This window comes from Lontra canadensis, unplaced genomic scaffold (assembly GCF_010015895.1).
Source record: "Lontra canadensis isolate GAN:19392208 unplaced genomic scaffold, GSC_riverotter_1.0 scaffold107, whole genome shotgun sequence".
NCBI lineage: Eukaryota > Metazoa > Chordata > Mammalia > Carnivora > Mustelidae > Lontra > Lontra canadensis.
The window spans coordinates 2,295,566-2,315,957 of record NW_022631101.1 but is presented as its reverse complement, the minus strand read 5'-3'; the positions used below and the strand labels follow the sequence as shown (position 1 = coordinate 2,315,957).

General features: G+C 53.6%; 2 protein-coding genes across 3 annotated transcripts in view; both read left to right on the top strand.

The window, feature by feature from the left end:
* Positions 1-3,299, top strand: part of PRKD2 (protein kinase D2) — a 32,328-nt gene extending 29,029 nt beyond the window's left edge. For both annotated transcript variants that reach the window (XM_032839399.1, XM_032839400.1), the window contains exons 18-19: positions 2,415-2,500; positions 2,832-3,299. In XM_032839399.1, coding sequence (XP_032695290.1) covers positions 2,415-2,500; positions 2,832-3,044 — 299 coding nt within the window. In that variant the 3' untranslated portion in view covers positions 3,045-3,299. The remainder of the gene's footprint in view (positions 1-2,414; positions 2,501-2,831) is intronic.
* A 6,837-nt stretch (positions 3,300-10,136) lies between these two features.
* DACT3 (dishevelled binding antagonist of beta catenin 3) lies at positions 10,137-19,627 on the top strand. The gene is made up of 4 exons (XM_032839199.1): positions 10,137-10,683; positions 15,991-16,087; positions 16,255-16,407; positions 17,352-19,627. Exons 1-4 carry the CDS (start codon positions 10,435-10,437, stop codon positions 18,746-18,748), a joined length of 1,896 nt encoding a protein of 631 aa, XP_032695090.1. The 5' UTR covers positions 10,137-10,434; the 3' UTR covers positions 18,749-19,627.
* The last annotated feature ends 765 nt before the right edge of the window (positions 19,628-20,392 follow it).

Below are 20,392 nucleotides of genomic sequence, written 5' to 3'. Positions count from 1 at the left end.
GTGGGTCGGGGGCGGGGGGAAGGGGGGAGTGGGCGGGGCCATAGAGAGGTGGGCCCTGGAAAGTCTAGGCTGTGAGGGTGGAGCCTAGTGGTGGGTGGGGCCACAGGGAGGGCTGTCCTTTAAACTGGAACCTTGGGGCAGGGACTCAGGGATGTGTATTGAACTGGTCAGGCCTGGTTCCTAGTTCACAGAAAACGAATTACTCCAGAGGGACTGAGACAGGCACCTGGTGCATTAGGGGCTGAGCGAGGTTTGGCCTGTCTAAGGTGGGACCAGGAGAGGGACTACTGGACCCGTGGAAGCCATACTGCTGGAGGTGGCCAGGGGAGGGGGCAGAGCCTTTCTCCGAAGACATGGGCTGGGGCCTGGAATCTTTGGGGTTATGACCCTGAAACGGTTAGCCTTGCAAAAGCAGTGGCACAAGAGGGCAGGGTTGGGGAACAGTTGGAGAGAAGAAGTCACGTGGGGAGAAGGTTATTGAGCAGGGAAAGACCCTGGAGGGATATGGCTTCCTGGAGCAGGTGGAGAAGGGGTTGACATGAGGGTTAGTGCAGGGAAAGGTGGCAGCAGTGGGCCCGAGAGAGGTAAGCACTAAGTGGTAAGAATGGATTCATTCGTACTGGAGTAATACTGGAGGTCCTCAGCGTTGTCTTTTGGGACCCTCTCAGAAGTCTCAGTAAAAGTGTGTCGGGTGTAGGAGAGTGAATTTGGTGCAGACCGACGTGTGTGAGGGTGGCCATGTGGACAAGGCCTATACTCAGAGGGGTTCACACAGTGAGGCCTTGTCCTTCGAGGCTTCTGATCAAGGAGACTGTCTCTGCTGAGTGTTGGCTTGTCTTGAATGCCTGATACTTGCTAATTTTCCTCTTCCTAAAGAATAGGCCTATCTCTGAGCCTCTGTAGGAAACCACTGACTACCTTCTTCTTTTTTTAAATTAAGATATAATGTATTATTTGTTTCAGGGGTACAGGTCTGTGATTCATCAGGCTTACACAATTCACAGCACTCACCATAGCACGTACCCTCCCCAATGTCCCATCACCCAGGCACTCCATCCCTCCCAGCCTCCTCCATTCCAGGAACCCTCGGTTTTTTTCCCTGAGATTAAGCGTCTCTTATGGTTTATCTCCCTCTCTGGTTTCGTCTTGTTCATTTTTCCCTCCCTCTGACTGACTGCTTTCTGTTAATGCTTATTTTCATCTTATTTTTGTGGACATAGCAAGTGATCTTTGGATTTTCATCGACTGGGCTGATATGATATGATAATTTATTATAAATAAATTCATTTTCCCCTTAAGGTCTTCAAGGGGAAAATGAATTTTTAATTTTTTAAATATTTTTGTATTTAAAGATTTTATTTGTTTATTTGACAGACAGAGATCACAAGTAGGCAGAGGGTCAGGCAGAGAGAGAGGAGGAAGCAGGCTCCCTGCCAAGCAGAGAGAGCCCGATGCAGGGCTCGATCGCAGGACCCTGAGATCATGACCTGAGCCGAAGGCAGAGGCTTAACCCGCTGAGCCACCCAGCACCCCGGAAAATGAATTTTTAAAAAGTGAAGTGATTTAAAGCCAAATGTTATCGATTTTTGCTTTGAATAAATAGTGACATGGCTCAAATTCTGAAATATACAGGAGGGTCTGCAGTGAAAATCCTCTCTCACTCCTTTGTCTGCCATTCTTCCCAAAGGCATTGGCTATTACAAGTCTTTTAAATACGTGCAAGCAAATATGTGGACATATATTCTTTTATTTCCTCCTTTGACACAGGTGGTAGTGCCCTATACATGCTGCTTTTTAACTTGCCTTGTCCTCTTCACAGTTTATCTTGGACAAATGGTTTGGCTTAAAGAAAAAAAAAATTTTTTTAAGATTTTATTTATTTATTTATTTTAGAGAGAGAGCATGTGTGAGCAGGGAGAGGGGCAGAGGGAGGGGGGGAGAGAGAATCTCAAGCTGACTCCACCCTGAGCTCAGAGCCCCATGCAGGGCTCGATTCCACAACCCTGAAATTATGACCTGAGCTGAAATCAAGAGTCAGTGGCCCAACCAACTGAGCCACCAAGGCATTCCTGGCTTAAAGAAAAACACTAAGTGAAGAATAAGACAGGTGTACCTGTGTATACCTCTGTATGACAAAACTTACAGAGGTGACATAGGAATGGGGAAACTGAGGGAGAGGCTTGGTGAAGGCGCGTAGGAGCTAGTGTGTGTGCAGCGTCGGGGGAGAGGTGGACAAAATGGTAATTTGATGAGGAAATGGATGAGTGAGCAATTGGTGCCGGTGAGGCTTCCAAGCTACCTGGGCCAGTGCGGAAGGCAGGCCGGAATAGTAGCTGGTCGCCTGCAGTGGCCTATTGCTGGAGGGGCGGCCCCTACCGCGCAGAGCTTAAACTGTCCGTCTCCTCCCCGCGCAGCCATTGACCTCATCAACAACCTGCTGCAGGTGAAGATGCGCAAGCGCTACAGCGTGGACAAGTCTCTCAGCCACCCCTGGTTACAGGTGATGCAGGGGGCGGGGCTTGAGAGAGGAGGGGGAGGGAGGTCTCATTGGCTGGGTTGGAGGAAGGGGTGGAACCCGATGGCTTATTGGCTCTATAGCTAGTGAAGGCTGCGGGTGCATTTTCCGTGGCTCTGAGCGTGGCTGAGCCTCCTATTGGCTGGGCTGTGGAAGGAGGCGGAGCTGGATATCTATTGGCTGGGCAGGTTGCAGAGGGTGTGGCTTCACCTTCATTGATCCCGGGCCTGTCAGCTTCAGGGAGGATAACGTGGGGGCGCAGCTCAGCAGCTATGGGCCCTGCTCTGCAAGCTAACCCCTGTTCTTCCGGGCCTAGGAGTACCAGACATGGCTGGACCTCCGAGAGCTGGAGGGGAAGATGGGCGAGCGGTACATCACGCACGAGAGTGACGACGCGCGCTGGGAGCAGTTCGTGGCGGAGCACCCGCTGCCCGGGCCTGGGCTGCCCGCTGATGGGGACTTCGAAGGGACCCTCCTGCCGCAGGACCATGAGATGCAGGGGCTGGCCGAGCGCATCAGTGTCCTCTGAGGCCCCACGCTCCCGTCTTGGCTGTCCCATGCTTCTGTCCTCCGGTCCCCAGAGAGCGGCCCTCTGCACCATCTCAGCGAGGAACTGTTGTAAACAGAAGCAGCTTCCTGCCCCAAATGGATGGGACACACCCTGGGAGAAGAGCATGGTGGGGGTCCGTGGCGGGTCAGGGGTAGTTATTTCCAACCTGAATTCCCCAGCAATTAAAACGAACTCATCTCTGGCCCCATGGCCTCCGTCTCTGGCCACACCGCACTCTCTTATCATGAGTCTTTTGTTCACCAAGACGGAGTTCCCCTGGAAGGAGGACTGTCTGAGAAGAAGGCAGGAGGGAGGGGGGATGGGAGAGGGTTGGCGGTGGGGAGAGGAGGCTGAAGGCGGAGGAGTTTCGGAAGGAGGACTGACTGGGATGGGAAATCTGGAGGGAGGACTAGAAGGGGGAAGACACAAAGGGTAGCCTAAGGACAGGGAAGAGAAAAGCACGAAGAGTTCGGAGATGGAACTGGATGCCAGGCTGGGAGGATGGATGGAGGAACATGACTGGAGGGATGGAGATTTAGAGCAAAGTAATCCCGTGGCTTGTTTGATCCACTGTTTCACTCAGTGGCATTACCTCTAGCATAACTACTGACAACGACATGCCATTAGCGCAGGTCTGGTACATAGCAGAAACTCGATCCACAATATTTAATGTTTTCTTTTAAATTGATGTGATGACTTCCCTATGCACCAAATGTGTACATTGACCGGTTCATCCATTTGTCATTGTGGGGCCTGGATGATGCTGGGGATACGGTGGTGACTGAGACAGCCCAGACCCTACCCTCAGGGGGTTCATCATCCAATGGAGAGACAGACTTGTCTGGGATCAGTGATGACCCAGAGTAGGTGGGGCTGGGGTGGGGAAGTCCAGGAAGGGGGGCATCCTCGACTGATCCAGAGGGTTGGGAAGGCGGGTCTTCTGAGCTGACTTCTCAAGCCTCATCCTGGCCTGGAGGTTGTAGAAAGAACAAATATCTCTCCACCTTTGCTCCCTGCCCTCCTGTTCCCCAGCTCCTCAGTGTCACCCAGACTTGTGACCCTGCAGCTGAGGGGAAGCGATTGGAGGATGCACCTAAACAAGGTCTCTATAAACACTCAGACTTACACACCATGAAGGCTTTCCTGAAGCCTGGAAAAACAGGCCAGTGCAGGGAGCTTACCCTCTGAGGCTCGCTGCTGTATGTCACCTAGTCCATCTGTGGGTTGGCTCCAGAGCTACAGCTCTGAATAAAGAAGCTCAGAGGGGCGCCTGGGTGGCTCAGTCGGCTAAGCATCTGCCTTCAGCTCAGGTCATGATCCCAGGGTCCTGGGATCAAACCCCGCATCAGGCTCCCCGCTGAGCAGGGAGCCTGCTTCTCCCTCTGCCTCAGTGCTTTCTCTCTCTCTCTTTCTTTTACACTTGCTCTCTCTCAAGTAAGTAAATAAAATATTTTTTTTAAGAAAGCTAAGAAGAACTTCAGTCAGTGAAGATCTCCAAATGAACAAGAATGCCCTTGAGGCATAATTCGAGCTAATAATATGGGGAAATACTGGAGTCTCTGGGACTGCATCCTGAATGCCTCTCCCGCTGACACTGATTAGTCTGAGATCCAAGAGGATAAGCAACAGAGGGACAACTCGATTTCCAGTGACAGAGCCAAGCTAGGAAATGCATGGACCTACTATCTGGACCCGATCCTGAATAATCACTCGGCTTCCATCTTGGCCAGCAGTTTTGTTAACACCCTGAGACGGGAAGTCAGGGATATGATCATAAACATAATGGTAGGGGTTCCTGGCTGGCTCGGGAGAGCAGGAGACTCCATCTCCGCATCGTGAGTTCTAGCTCCGCGATAGGTGTAGTGATGCCTTAAATGAATAATTGAAAACAAAACCAAAACGCCATAGGGTGCCTGGGTGGCTCAGTGGGTTAAGCATCTGCCTTTGGCTCAGGTCATGATCCCAGAGTCCTGGGATCAAGCCCCGCAGCGCAGTCTGCTTCTCATTCTGCCCCTCCATCATGCTGATGTGCGCATGCGCAAAAATAAATAAACTCTCAAAAAAATAAAATAATCTTTAAAAACCTCATGACGGGAAACCTCAGCTGGGAAAATACCTTGACTGCGGAATCCCATGAGGCAGTGCAACACCGTTAGGATGCCATGGCAGAGCAAGTCAAAGCCAAGAATGTCACTTAAGGGGCGCCTGGGTGGCTCAGTGGGTTAAAGCCTCTACCTCCGGCTCAGGTCATGATCCCAGGGTCCTGGAATCGAGCCCCACATCCCCACATCCGGCTCTCTGCACAGCGGGGAGCCTGCTTCCTCCTCTCTCTCTGCCTGCCTCTCTGCCTACTTGTGATCTCTGTCTGTCAAATAAATAAATAAAATCTTAAAAAAAAAAAAAAAAAGAATGTCACTTAAGGCCCTGCAACTTAAACACTCAGGGATGGAGCCCCCCATCAGGGCCATCAGATACCGCCAACCCTGATCTTGACAGAGGCATTTGTAGGGATAAAGAAAAGGGACACTAAATTCGGGGGGTAAGATTTAGTCTCCCCAAGGATTCTCTCCTGGCACGCTTTCTCCTCTGTGCCTATAAATACCCCTCAAGCCACAGGGGAAATGATTATCCCCATTACTGGGTATCCTGCCCCATTTTAGACATGGGCCATACCCTCCCCATAAATATCCACCCCCCTTCCCCTTTCCCCTTGCCCCAGTACACAGCAATGATTATGATGAATCCCACAGTTCACCATGTGTTTACGCTTGTCTAAGTCACTTTGTGACTCATGAGTCCCCCTTACTACCCAGCACGGTTTATACCCAAACTCCTCCATGAAATCTTTCAGGAAGGGTTATTCTTTCAATCCAGAATGTCAAGATTTCATGTTCACAAGAGAGCCTATGTCTCGAAGTCCCAGACTGCTCCTATCCATCTCAGCCCGCTACCCTTCCTACTCCCCTGCTCCCTCCCTCTCCCCCAAAAACCCCATCAACCTTTCCCTCAGCCCACATATTCAAGACACAGCTGCCCTGCATTTGGATTCTCTTTGGGCCCCAACAACATAGGGCGAATCTTGGAGGCTGACCCTCTCTCAAAGTGGAAATGGAAACTTCTTGCCCTTCCAGAAACTGACTTCAGGTGCCTCCATCCATCACCCCGGGTCTCCTAAGCCCGGCTCCCGGCCCTTGCGGCACTCCTGCCTTGTCCATCTAGAACTCCAGACTACCATGGGGATATGGCTAGTCCAAGACCCGAAGGCCATAAATAAAATAGTCAAACCTAGGTTCCCGAGAGTTCCCACTCCACACACTGTCCTGGCCTTTCTCTACCTTCCAGCACCCCCCAACTTTAACACCTCCTCTACACATTCTTTCATAACTCTCTACGTCTGGTTCATCATCTTTTTGTTTTCACCTGGGAAAGTCAACAGCACACGGGGACAGGTGGGCTCAAGGGTTCACTGAAGCCCCTGCTTAATTTTCCTGGACGCTGAAGGCTAATTTGCAGGACGTGGTTTTCCCTTTCAATACCCCTCAAATCCAAATGTGGATGATCCCTTGCTGAGCTCACTCTCCGGCAATACCTACCCCCAAGCCCTTGCTCACAGGGACACAGGTATCTAGGGAAGGATTACAGCCACGTAAGTCGCAAGGACGCCATCTAGGACAGGACTTCGCACCGGAAGGCTAACTTTATCCATGGAATGAATTTATCCGATCATTAATTTCACTTTCGCTCAAGACTAAAACGTGACTCCAGTGGTTTCTGGGCCTGTTATGGGTTCAATTCTGTCTCCCCTCACCAAAAAAAAAAAAAAAAAAGAAAAAGAAAAAAAAAAGTTTGTTGAAATCTTATCCCCCAGTTCCTCGGAATGTGACCTGATTTGGAAACAGGATGGTTGCAGATGGACTGAGCACCATCCCCTCAAAGACCACTCCCAAATCACCACTTGATCGTCACAACAAAACTCTCCCTATCCCTACCATTAGTGAATCAGGATTTATGTGCTCCTTTCACAACTTCCCTAACGGCCCCTGCAGGGCACTCAGTCTCCGGAAACTTTCATGTGGTAAATGACACAGTAACAGCCCTAATGGCAGGAACCACCTCCTCACTGAACTCACCCAGATTTTCCAGCTATCAAAATATTGCCGATCCCAAGTCAACCGGTGCTGCTCACAATTTCTCTTGGTATCAGTGGCATCACCCGTCTTGTGACTCATTTCATGGTCCCAACTCCCATCCCTGCATCCTCTCCTTGGTTCCCACCCCCCCCCTTTTAAAAATTTTTTATTTTTATTTTTTAAAAAGATTTTATTTATTTGACAGATCACAAATAGGCAGAGAAGCAGGCAGAGAAAGGAGGAAGCAGATTCCCCGCTGAGCAGAGAGCCCGATGAGGGGTTCCATCCCAGGACCCTGGGATCATGACCCGAGCCGAAGGCAGAGGCTTAAGCCACTGAGCCACCCAGGCGCCCCTGCCACCCCCTTTAAAAAAAAAAAAAAAAGATTTTATTTATTTGAGAGAGAGAGAGAAGCAGATACTGCCCCCTGAGCAGGGAGCATGACACAGTACTGGATCCCAGGATCCCAGGATCCCAGGATCACAACTTGAGCTGAAGGCAGATGCTTAACTGACTGAGCCACTCAGGCACACCTGGTTTTCCGCCTTTAATCAACGTTTTAAAAAACAACCAAAAATAAATAAATAAATAAATAAATAACAACCAAAAAGCCAGGAACCAGAATTAAAAAAAACGAAAACAAAACCCACAACATTTATTTTCCGACCCCTCAAATAAATTAGACAATTATTTTCATGAGTCTTGGGATTGCCCCCAGTGATGTGTATTTTATGGGTAAAGATTTGCAGACTGGCATCTACTTACCAGAAGCTGACTGGCTTCTGTTATCTTGCCAATCCTGTAAGTCCTTTTCAGGGTCTTGATTCCCCTTCATTCTATCAATGTCTAAACTTCACTATTTCTTGACTCAAACCCCCACCGAATTCCTCCCCCAAACATGAGAGACCTGTACATCCTGTGAAGACTGGAAGTCACCACTCAGACACACGAACCAGGATGACCCTGAGCCCCCCTTTCATTAGGATCCAAAGGAGGCTTGGAACAAGGAGCCAAATGTTTAGCAGTAAGCTCTGAGGATTCCACACCACCTCCAACCATGTTTGGGCAACCCTTGTACCAGGTTAGGGACATCCAAGGGAAGGACTTATATCCTGTGGTTGGAAGCACCTGCTGCATGTTCATTTCCAGGGACGACTCAGACCTCATGATCATCAGTAAGAACATCAAGAGGCCACTGAGGAAACCTGCAGAATTAGAACCACTGTTCTGACTCCACCAACCAACCATCTCTCTGTACCTCCTTCTGGGAGCCCTGGCAACTGGCTGCCCTCAGGCCTCTGATCCTGTTGTTACTCTCTTATTCAACCAGTAATAATTCTCTTTTTATTTATCTTCCTAGGAATACCCATCGGCGAATGCCCAGTGACCAAAACCTAAATCCGTTCCAGATCCAACATTTTACGTAAGAGATGGTTCAGGCGGCCCTGCATGAACAGCAGAGATGGGGGGAAAAAAAAAAAAAAAACAACAACCCTGACATCACCCCAGACACGAATTACTAAGAAAATCTCGTTGGAGAGCAAGTTCCCCAGATCCACCTATCAGAAATCCCAGCCATCTCCCCACTGTCGGAAAATTAAGACTGTTTAAGGACAATCTATCTGTCTTAAACAAGAGGAGAAGTGAATATAGTTTGTCTCTACTTAAAGTCCAGGCTCGTTTTTCTCCTTGGGATTATTTTGGACTTATTTAACAGACCCTTCTGTGGTTCTTTATACGTGGAAAGCACTGGGCAAATATCTCACTCAGTCCTCAGAATGACGGGATAAGGTAGACAGTATTATGACCCCCATTATACAGATAAGGACACTGAGGTACAGAGATTAAGCAAGTTTCCCAAGGTCATACAGCTAGAAAGTTGCAGGGGCTGGGGATCCCTTTAAAACCAGCCCCACCCCCACCCCCAGCAGTCTGGTTCCAGAGTCGATGATAATCTCTGCCTCTCCAGCTTACGACCAGATGTCTCCTGGTGCCATAAAAGAGGGGATCATAAAAGAGGAAAGGTCTCACGTGATCTTCTGCGCCCTAGCTATTAGTGAGTCAAGGTCTGTCTGAGAAATGGGTATGAATATTGGAGCTAGATCTCTTTAAGGTTGTAGGGACACACACTCGGCGTAGTGACACAGGCTGGCCGCCTGAGGGGGCGCCAGCACGGCTCGCGGAGCCTGGGGAGCCAGAAAGGAACCTTGGAAACCAAAGTCAGGCTCAGAGTCTTAGGACCACAGAACGTTGAGAACAGAGCATCTTAGAATGCTGAGAACAAAGCCTCTTAGAACGTTGAACAAAGGCTCCTGGAATCGTAGAATGGTGAACGCAATGACCCCCACACAATCTGGGAGACAAAAGACGCTCAGATTCTATTCTGGTCTGATCATAGAATCTTCCACCCAGGCTGGTCTTACAATTCCAGAATTGGGGATATAACCGATCTGACTCTTAGGAGTCAGCCAATATTAAACCAAGCGCGGGGCCCTCCTAAGCTGGTCACACGTCCGTGAAGCCCGTCCCGCTTAGAAGCATTATTTTTTGGAAGGATATCGCTCTTGGCTGCCTTCTAGTTTTACAGCTGAGTGTCTGGGAAGCCTTCGTGGAAGAGGAGGCAAAATCAGGGCTCGACTCGAGAACCCTTTGCGCCCCCCGCACAGCCTCAGCAGCTCAGGGTCGCTAGGGGCGGGGGGAGAGGGAAGGTTGCCAAACTGTCACGTGGACCCATTCTCTATTTATAGATCACCCCTTCTCCTTTCGCGGGACAGTCCAATGGTAGCCAGAGCTCGCCCGCAAGGGGGCGGAACCAGCTGCGGGACCGGGGAGGCACGGGCCAATGTCGTTGGAGCAAGGGCGGACTTGTTTCATTGTGACGCGAGAGGGGGGCGTGACTAGAGCCCAAAGGCAGCAAGCGGTGGGGCGTGGCGAGGCCGCCCAGAAGCAAAGCGAGTAGGAAGCTGCGAGCATGCGTCGCGTCTGGGGCCGCGGGTGCACCGCCGGGCATCTTCGTAAGGGAGGGTACCAGCCAATAGGCGACGGTTGCTCTGTCGCCGGGGGCGTGGCCATGCAGATAAGGCGCGGGTGGGCGGCCCAATGGGCGGGCGCCTATGCAGATGAGACGGTGACAGCCGGGCCAGCGGGCGGGCGGGCAGGCGGGCTGTTGGGGCGGGGAGGTGGGACCCGGAGAGGGGTGGCCGTGGGGCCCGGCCGGGCTGGGGTGGGGGGCCGCAGCCATGATCCGGGCCTTCTCGTTCCCGGTGAGCCCCGAGCGGGGCCGGCTGCGGGGCTGGCTGGAGGGCAGCCTGGCCGGGCTCTGCGAGTTGCACTGGCTCCGGGAAAGGCAGGAGTACCGCGTGCAGCAAGCTCTGCGGCTGGCCCAGCCCGGAATGGGGGGCGCCGAGGCCGAGGACGAGGAGGACGCCGATGAGGACGAAGATGCGGCGGCAGCGCGCCGGGCCGCAGCGGCCCTGGAGGAGCAGCTGGTGAGGGGCCGCCTGTCCGTCCATCCCTCCGCCCCCGTCTGTGTCTGTCTGTCCGTCTTGGTTGGATGCTCAGACACCCGTTCCGGTGGGGGAGGGGGAAAAGGCAGGGGGTGGGACTGGAGACCCTGGAGTATGGGCGGCAGGCGGGATCCGGCCTGCCCACCCCCAAACTGGGGAAGGGGGACAGCATCGCTTCCGCTAGAGCCTCGTGAAATGCACAGGCCCCTTCCCCAAAGAAAATTCTTCTGGGCGCTAAGTATGTGTCAAGCCTGGGCCGAGTATTTGGCATGCTCTGTCTTCTTGAAGCTTGGGGGAGAAAGGGGTGATAGTCCCCATTTTACAGAGCAAGACGCTGAGGCTCAGAGATGGCAAGCGACTCACCCAAGGTCACACAGCTGGGATCCAAGCATGCCCCCCTCTGGCCCCGCCACCAGGGATCCATCTTCCCTAAGTCCCGGTGTGCTTGGAGATCTCTGGAGGGGGCGGGGTGGGGGGGAGGGGATCCTTGGGCTTCCTGAGGGATGGATCACCACTGGGAGGAAGCTTGCAGTCCGCGGTGATCTTTACTCTGCGGTGACACTTTCCCTCCTTTCCTAGCTGGTCCCAGCCTTGGTGAGCCCCAGAAGAGGCAGGTCGAGGCAGCATGCGGGTCTGGCTTCTGAACTCCCTGAGTGTTCTAATGGTAGAAAAAGAGGCAGAGGTCTCCAGAATGACTTCAAGAGCACCACCCCTCTCTCCTTCTCTGTCATTCTCTGATTTTTCCCGATCTCTTCCTGGATTTCTCTCACTCTGTCTCCCTACTGCCACATCTCTGACTTTCAGCATCTGTTTCTGTCTTTCTTAATCCTCCGTCTCTCGGTATCTCTCTGTCTCGGCCTCCCTGGCCTTCTCTTGCCTTTCTGCACCTCTCTCTCTTCCCGCCCCACGTCCCTGTCCCTATCTCTCTCTTCCCCTCCCCCCAGCCTGCCAGGCCCCAGACCCTGGCTCCCTCTGCAGATCCCATCCCCAAGCCTGTGTGTGGTCAGAGCTTCCCGTTTGGGGAAACCTGAGCCCGGGCGGCGGGGGAGGAGGCTCTCCCTGCTGCTGACCTCCACTGCCCCCTCCCCAGATGGAGAATGGGGAGGGGGACTGACGCCAGACTCCGGGGCTGCACGCACAGCCCCTCCCCCTACCGGGAGTGAGACCCTGCACATTCTTCTCTGGAAGCAGAAACAGCTGTGGGAGGCCCCACCCCCTCCCAAAGTTAGAGACGCCTTGTGGGGGCCTTCACCAGCTCCCCCCCACACCCCACCCCAAGCTGGCTGGGCTTGGGTAGGCACCTCCCACCGTACGTACAAGGAGAGGGAGAGAGCACGGGGATGGGCGAGCTGTGTCCTTCCTTCCGGTCCCTCAGTCTGCCTCAGTCTCCCCTCGCTGCCCTTCAGCTTCCCTATCCCTGCCGCTGAGTCTCCCCCCTTCTCTGCCCCTCTGTCTACCCCGCCCCCCAGGAGGTGGTAGTGGAGAGGCCTCTTTCCCCCACACTCTCCAGGCAAAGCTCCGTCCCAGCGTCAGGGAGGAGGCGGTGGCAGGCAGCGGGAGGAAGGCAGCGGCGCGGAGGGAGGAACAGAAAAGCGCTAAATATAAACGTCTCTGCGGTTGGGGGTTCCTGGGTCCTTCAGAAGAGGGTGTGGGTACCTTCTCTGATCCCGAGCCTCTGTCTTGTGATGCTAACCCCTCCCGCCCCGCACCCCCTGCCAAGGAATACACTCCCTTTGAAGCCAGAAAGATTGAAGCCAGACTCCATTCGTTGCTAATAGGAGTAGCTGGGACGCAGGTAAAGACCGGGGGTATCTCAGAGAAGAGAGGTCAGAATCCTGGATGGGGGTGGGAGTTCCGTTCTCTTCCACCAAGAAAAAGGGTCCCCTTCCAGCAAGAAGGACTTAAATTAGACTTGAAGAAGGACTTCCAAATCGCGCTAAAGAGAATGGGACACAGACTAGGGGCATGTGAGCAGTAGGGAACACAGGTCTGGAAAAGTTTAGGCCATGGGGTCTCCAGGGGTCCTCACCTAACGAGCCTGTTAAACCTATCCAAACTGCAGGACCACAGGCCTGCTGGAAGACGGGCTTGCAAAGAAAAGGGGGATGTGGATGAGGGGTATTGTGGGTACATGGGGAGCAGGATTCAGACCAAGGTCCTTTTGAAGAGTCATCACTTTAGTGGGAGTGTGTGGACTTGGGGTGGTGTTGGAGGGCCCAGGCGTGGGGGAAGAGGAGGCCTCTCTGGTTTGTCCCCCTTACCCCTGCTCTTCCCTACAGAGCAGGAACTGAAATTAGACCCACAGAACTTAGCTCCCCTCCCAGTCTATCCTTTTATGTTTATTTTTAATTACACAAGTAAAACATGACTTTATATTTTGCTGGTTGGAAATTCATAGCTTTCGTGTGAGAATAAAAGCTAGCAGTTATTGAGCTTAAAAGGAACCGCTGTTTTAAGCCATATAATCCTCACAACACCCCATAAGAGAGGGAGCTGAATGAGGCCATGTTACAGATGAGGAAACCAGGGCCCAGAGAGGGGAGTAACCTGCTAAAGGTCACACAGGGTCTCCTCGGAGATCACCGCCAATGTCACGTTGGCCTGAGTCCCTCTAGACCAATGGATCTGCTTGTAGGAAGAGCTTACCTGCCAAGAAACATAAGGTTTTGCTTCGATTCTTGCCAATTCCAGTCTCTTGGGGGAGGTCCCAGAGATAACACCAGCGGTTCTCAAAGTGTGGCTGCTGGGCTAAGCAGTGTCACCCCGGAACTTGTAAGTTATGCCGATTCTTGGGCTCCAGGCTGGAATCAGAAGCTCTGGAAGTGGGACCCAGGCCCTGCAGGTAAATCTGACTCCCGCTCATATGCGGCACTTTTCTTTATCTTGTCAATGCTGTGTCTTAGTGATGATTCTTTTTTTTTTTTTAAGATTTTATTTATTCATTTGAGAGAAAGAGAGAGAGAGAGAGACAGAGCAAGTAAGAGAAAGCAGGGTAAGGGGTAGAAGGAGAAGCGGACTCCATGCTGAGCAGGGAGCCTGATGCAGGGCTCGATCCTGGGACTCCAGAATCATGACCTGAACCAAAGGCAGATGCTCAACCCACTGAGCCATCCAGGTGCCCCCTCTTAGTGATGACTCTGTGTAGAAATTGCGTCCTTTCCATTTTGACAGCTGTATAGTATTCTGCTATGTACATTCATTTTCATCAAACATTTCCTGAGCACCTGCTTTGTTCCAGGTGCTGCGCTATTCCCTAGGGGTGGGTGGGGGGAATCCTAATGTGAAAAAAGCAGATGAAAATCTCTGCCTTCCAGGGATGACATTTAGTGAGACAGACCCGATGACAACCTGATGGATCCTTTTGAGCCAAGAGGTCATTACTGCTACGTTGCAGGGAAGGGGGGGGGGGACAGGTCAATGGGTGCAAAATGACGGGGAAGCTATTTTGGAAAGACCGGTCAGGGGAGGGATCGTGTAAGGAAAGATCTGAATGAAGCCAGAGAGGGAACCAGGAAGAAATGCAGGGGGAGAACATCCTTACTGAGGTAGGAGCACCGCATGGACATCCTTACTGAGGTAGGAACACCGCATGGTCGTCCAGGGAGTGTGGCTGGAGCAGAGTGAGCAGGGGGGTCATTAGTGGGGGACATGACATGGGGTACCTGGCCAGGTCTCCGACATTGTTTTAGCCACCCCTGATTGTGCACAATTCGGCTGCTTTCCTGGGTTCTGCTCCAAGATGACGCCACCCTGAGCATCTCTGCACACCCAGGGCAGGAGCCCAACATGGAATGATTTGTTGACTTTCCTCCCATAAACAAACCCAGATGGGGGCTTCTGTTCTTGGGGTGGGGGGAAGGGGGAGGACAAGGGGCCCAGGAGAGCAGCCACAGGAGTAGGAAGCTGGAGGGGGGGGGAGTCTGCAGGGGGGTGGGGGGGACCGGCCAGTCTTTCTGCCCTAAATAGGCAGGGCTGGGCGACTGGCCTCCCGGCTCCTCCCCCCTCCTTCCCTCCCTCCCGCTGTCCAGACAAGCTGCTTTTGTCTGAGGGTCAACAGTCAGCCTGTGGCGGCGGCCACCTCTGGCTTCGCCCCAGACCCATGTGCTACTCTTCCTGGATCTGGCCCTGTTTTTCCAAAAGGGGGTTAGGTCCTAGCGTCTTGGAGCCCCATCTGTGTTGCCTTAGTCCCTTGACCCATCCCTGGTCACTGTCGCTCCCCTAAAAGGATTTTCACCCTCCTTTATTCTCACCTGATAAGAAATGCTCGTTTTCTGCAGCAAAAAGGATCCAGGATAGACTCAACCGGACTTTCTCATGGGGATGAGGTTCAGGGGCAGACATGGGAGGCTTCCGGGTGGGAATGAAGCAAGGGTGGGAGAAAGATGTTGTTCCTGAACGGGCTGGGGCTCGCTACTGTAGTACTGCTACCGGCTAGACTCACAGAAGGACTTCCTAGGGTGCTCTTCCTGGGGGAAGGACCGAAGGCTTCTATGAGTTGTGGTCAGCCTTTTTTATCCATATGAGGGAAAGAATCAGTCTGCAGCAGGAAGGACTTAAGGAAGACTTACAAAAGGACTTTGTGCTGATGATAAGGGGCAGAGGGAGATGATGGGAGCATCTGAGAAGAGAAAGTCAAGTATTGGGAGGAGGTGGACCAATGGCTAGGGGATCTGCTGGGTCCTGGGTATTTTGGGGCAAAGTCTCCTTACAGTGACACCATGTAAACTGAGACTCGAAGAGGAACGTTCTGATAGGGGTTAAGGGGTTATGGAGGAAACACCTGACAGAGAGGGGGCGAGGGATGGGAACTTCTGAAGCTTATCCCACCTAAGAAAGGTTAATGTAGCTGCAGCATGAAGGACTTGAGTTAGATAATCACTGGGACTTCTTTTTTTTTTTTTTTAAGATTTTATTTATTTATTTGACAGACAGAGATCACAAGTAGGCAGAGAGGCAGAGAAAGGGGAGGGGGAGAAGCAGGCTCCCTGATGAGCAGAGAACCCCATGTGGGACTCTTGATCCCAGGACCCTGAGATCATGACCCGAGCTGAAAGCAGAGGCTTTAACCCACTGAGCCACCCAGGCGCCCCATCACTGGGACTTCTAATGGGATGAAGGGACAGAGATCTTGAGGGAGATACTGGGACTTCAGTACTGCTTTTAGACTTTGGAAATCAGAGCCTCACTGTCAAAGTGAAACTCTGCTCATCAGGGGGATATAAGGGGGAGGGGGGCAGGCGGCAGAGGATTGGGGACATTCTGACTATCCTGCTCTCCCCATGCCCTCAGGAGGCCTTGCCTGGGCTCATCTGGGACCTGGGCCAGCAGCTGGGAGACCTGAGCCTGGAGTCTGGGGGCCTGGAACAGGAGAGCGGGCGCAGCTCAGGTGAGCATGCGTAGAGGGAGAAGGGTCTGCCTGGGACATCCCCATCTTTCCTACTGCCCCCTACCTCTCAGGTTTCCCTGTCTCTGCCTCTTGGTCTCTTCCTTTCCCCACCCCTGGTTTCCCAGTCCAGGCCCCTGATTGTCTCTCCTCCACTCCCTGGAATCCAGGCTTCTATGAAGACCCCAGCTCCACGGGAGGTCCAGACTCACCCCCCTCTACCTTCTGTGGGGACAGTGGCTTCTCTGGATCTGGCTCCTATGGACGCCTGGGTCCCTCTGAACCCCGAGGCATCTACGCCAGCGAGAGGCCCAAGTCCCTAGGTAAGGTGGGTGGGGTTGGGGCCCTGAGAGGCAGGGAATGGGCAGGAAGAGAATGCTTTTGAGCACAAGCTTCTGAGTCAGACTGACCTGGATTCAAACTCTGGCTGTGACCCTCCCTTCTCATGTGATTTTGAGCATGTTGCTTCTTTCTGGGCCTCTGTTTCTCCTTTTGTTAAAATAGGATTATTAGCAGCACCTGCCTCATAGGGAAGTTTTCCATACTCAGTGAGCCTGAGCCCTCACTGACATTGGACTTGGCACTTGGTAGCCACTTAAACAGCAACTCCTGTTGTTCATTTATACAGTTTCTGAGCCCCTACTAGGTGCCAGCTTAGGTTTGTTTCAGTGGTGAGGGATACCCAGAGGGAAAGAAAAAAAAAAAAATCCCTGTCTTCATAAAGCTGACTTTGCAGTGGGAGAAACAGATAATATACAAGATAAATAACATATAGACATATAGGATGAGAAGAAAGTTAGAGAAGGGAGCTGGGGAGGGCATACCCTTTTGAGTTGGGGAGGAAGTTGCAATTTTAGGACACATGGCTAGGGAGGGTGTCACTGAGACTCTGACATTTGAGTGGCGCCCTGAAATAAGCGAAGCAGATATCCTCAGGGAAGCTTGTTCCAGGGAACGGCAAGTGCAAAGCCCCTGAGGCTGGAACGTGACTGGAGTGTGCTTCCAAGAGGGCAGCAGAGCCCGAGACCTAGAATTATAGAAGACAGGGATTAGAGATGAAGGTCAGAGAGGCAGAGGAAGGACAGACCCTTCACGGTCTTGTGACGATTTTGTTATGAACCTGATATGCTGGGAAGGGTGAGAGCAGGGTTTTGGATGACAGTGGAGGAGGGCGGGGTAGGCAACTTGCCCCTCCTAGGCTCCTTGAGCAAGGGCGTCGAGGGTCCCTCCACTCTCTTCCTTTTTTTATTCTTGCCTCCCTCCCTAGGAGACGCCAGTCCCAGCGCTCCGGAGGCGGTGAGCGCTCGGGCAGCCGTGCCGCGATCATACTCTGCGCCCTACCCGACGGCAGCGGGCTCTGCGGGCCCTGAGGCCTGCTCCTCCGCGGAACGGCGGGCACGCGCCGGGCCCTTCCTGACGCCCAGCCCCCTGCACGCTGTGGCGCTGCGCAGCCCGCGGCCGTGCAGCCGGCCTCCCGCAGACTCGCCCGACGCCTCGGGGGCGGGGCGGCCCCTGGACGGCTACATCTCGGCGCTCCTGCGCAGGCGCCGCCGCCGGGGGGCGGGCCAGCCCCGGACCAGTCCCGGGGGCGCGGACGGGGGCCCGCGGCGCCAGAACAGCGTGCGCCAGAGGCCGCCGGACGTGTCCCCGCCCCCCGGAGGCGCGCGGCCCGCGCCCGAGCCACCGGTGGAGCGCGCGGGGGTTATTCCCGCCAGCCCGGCCGCCCTAGGCCGCGCCTGGGCCTCGCAGTGGGAGTCGGAGACGGCGCCCGAGCCCCCCGCGCCGCCCGCCGCTCCCTCGCCCCCCGACAGCCCGGCCGAGGGGCGCCTGGTGAAGGCACAGTACATACCGGCCGCGCAGGCCGCCACCCGCGGCCTCCCTGGCCGGGCGGCCCGCCGCAAAGCGCCCCCACTGACCCGCGGCCGCAGCGTGGAGCAGTCCCCACCCCGGGAGCGTCCCCGGGCCGCCGGCCGCCGCGGACGCATGACGGAGGCCTCGGGCCGCCGGGGCTCGCCCAGGGCTCGCAAGGCCGCGCGCTCCCAGTCCGAGACCAGCCTGTTGGGCCGCGCGGCCGCGGTTCCTCCCGGGCCTCCCAAGTACCCCACGGCCGAACGGGAAGAGCCTCGGCCGCCGCGGCCCCGCCGCGGCCCCGCGCCCACGCTCGCGGCCCAGGCCGCGGGGTCCTGCCGCCGTTGGCGCTCCACGGCCGAGATCGACGCTGCGGACGGGCGCCGCGGCCGTCCCCGAGCCCCCGCGGCCCGCGGCCCGGTGCCCGGCCCATCCCCGTCCGCTCCTCAGCGCCGTCTTCTCTATGGCTGCGCGGGCAGCGACTCGGAGTGCTCGGCCGGGCGCCTGGGGCCGCTTGGACGCCGGGGGCCCGCAGGTGGTGTGGGCGGCGGCTATGGGGAGAGTGAATCCAGCGCCAGCGAGGGGGAGTCGCCGGCCTTCAGCTCCGCATCCAGCGACTCAGACGGCAGCGGTGGTCTGGTGTGGCCGCAGCAGCTGGTGGCGGCCACCGCGGCCTCTGGGGCAGGGGGTGGTGCAGGTGGAGGGGCGCCCGCGGGCCCCGCCAAAGTCTTTGTGAAGATCAAGGCTTCCCACGCACTCAAGAAAAAGATACTGCGTTTCCGTTCGGGTTCTCTCAAGGTCATGACTACAGTGTGAGTTTGGGAGTTTGCTTGGGCTCCCCCTTCATGGCCTCTGCACCACCACACTCCCAATCACTGACCCTTCCATACCTCCCTTCCAAAGACCACCATTTTCTCTGCTTCCAAAGACCCTTCCTCACTGCCCCCATTCACTGCAAGTCTTGGTTGAAAAGGCTCCCCCTCCACCATAGGGAGGAATGGGGGAGGAGCCCTGTTTGACCCAGTTCAGCTGCTGGCTCTGCAGCCTTTGGGCAAGAAAGTTCCCTCTGTCTGGGCCTCACTTTCCTCATCAGTACTATGGGTGTACTATGGTATGCAGAAGGGGTAATTCAGTTTGAATTTCCCCATTTTAGTTTAGACACTTTGTCCGTTCGTTCCCGTTCGCTTCCGTCACTGAACCCTCTTATTACTCCTTTCCATGCCCAGATACAGTGTCCGCCCCCCACTCCCCATTCACAAAGTGCCCCCTGTCCATGTCCCTGGATTCTTAGGATATCCCCTTGGCACCATGGTCAGAGACTCTGTGTTTGACTCAGGTGGTGCCTGCAGAGTGCCCTGGGAAAGGAAGGAGCACTGACTTTGGGGTTTTGAGGGTCAAGTAGGAGGTGGTAACACCTGGAAAGAAAGATTTTTCACCTCTATCCCTGGACAATTATGGAGGATTAAGAGGTAGAAGAGGGAAAGGAAGATGACTTCTATCTCATACCCCTTTCTCCCCTGCTGAGAGGGAGTGTGGGGAGCCCAGAAAGACCCTCAACTGTTCCAATCCAGTATTTTTTTTTCTTTTTTAAAATTACTGTATTTATTATGACGATGGTGACTCCCCAGTGCACAGGGGGGCCAGACTCTGTGTGTTTCTCTAACCTCTTTGTAAATAAATGCACAATGTTACATATGTGGTAGACTCTTCTGTGGTAAAATGAGAGAAATGGTTTTCCTTTGGACAAACATTTAGTGAGCAACTACTGTTTGCTTTGAATATAGTAGTGTCCCGAACCAGATGGCAGATCTCAGGGTGGTTCTCAACCTAATTTTCCTGTCATGGGCTATAAAGAATCTGACCTTTGATTGAGTTGTGTTTGGGCATAAACATGGTTTCATAAAAATACGGGTAAAGGGACAACTCCAAATCCCTTCTCTCAGAAGTTATCATAATTAGTTTGTTGCATATTCTTGCATTTTTTCCTTTATGCATTTGCAAACATATATGAATCTAAGTAACTATACAAATGCATAACTATTATATACATATGCATATATATATATATATATATATATATATATATATACACACACATACACATATATAAATTGAGCTATATATTTGCCTTGTGTATCACTGTTCTTTTGGTGGTGTTGAGTCATCTGTGTCCAGAGATTTCTTTATAGGAAGGATTTCAGTTAAGAGTTGGATTTTTGTAGGTGTGTCTCGGTGGCTTAGTTGGTTAAGTGTCCAACTCTTGATTTCAGTTCAGGTCATAGTCTCAGTGTTGTGAGATTGAGCCCCCTGTTGGGCTCCACACTGGGCATGGAGTCTGCTTAAGATTCCCCCTCCCCCTCTGCCCCTCTCTCCACTCCCTGCTCCTGTTCCATCTCTCTCTCTAAAAAAAAAAAAAAAATTGGTTGGGGCGCCTGGGTGGCTCAGTGGGTTAAAGCCTCT

Excerpts from the sequence above, each read along its gene's own strand:
- DACT3 (XM_032839199.1), top strand. The coding sequence starts at position 10,435 with ATGATCCGGGCCTTCTCGTTCCCGGTGAGCCCCGAGCGGGGCCGGCTG. Across the intron at positions 10,684-15,990 it reads CGGCCCTGGAGGAGCAGCTG|GAGGCCTTGCCTGGGCTCAT; the intron begins GTGAGGGGCCGC and ends CCATGCCCTCAG. Across the intron at positions 16,408-17,351 it reads CGAGAGGCCCAAGTCCCTAG|GAGACGCCAGTCCCAGCGCT; the intron begins GTAAGGTGGGTG and ends CTCCCTCCCTAG.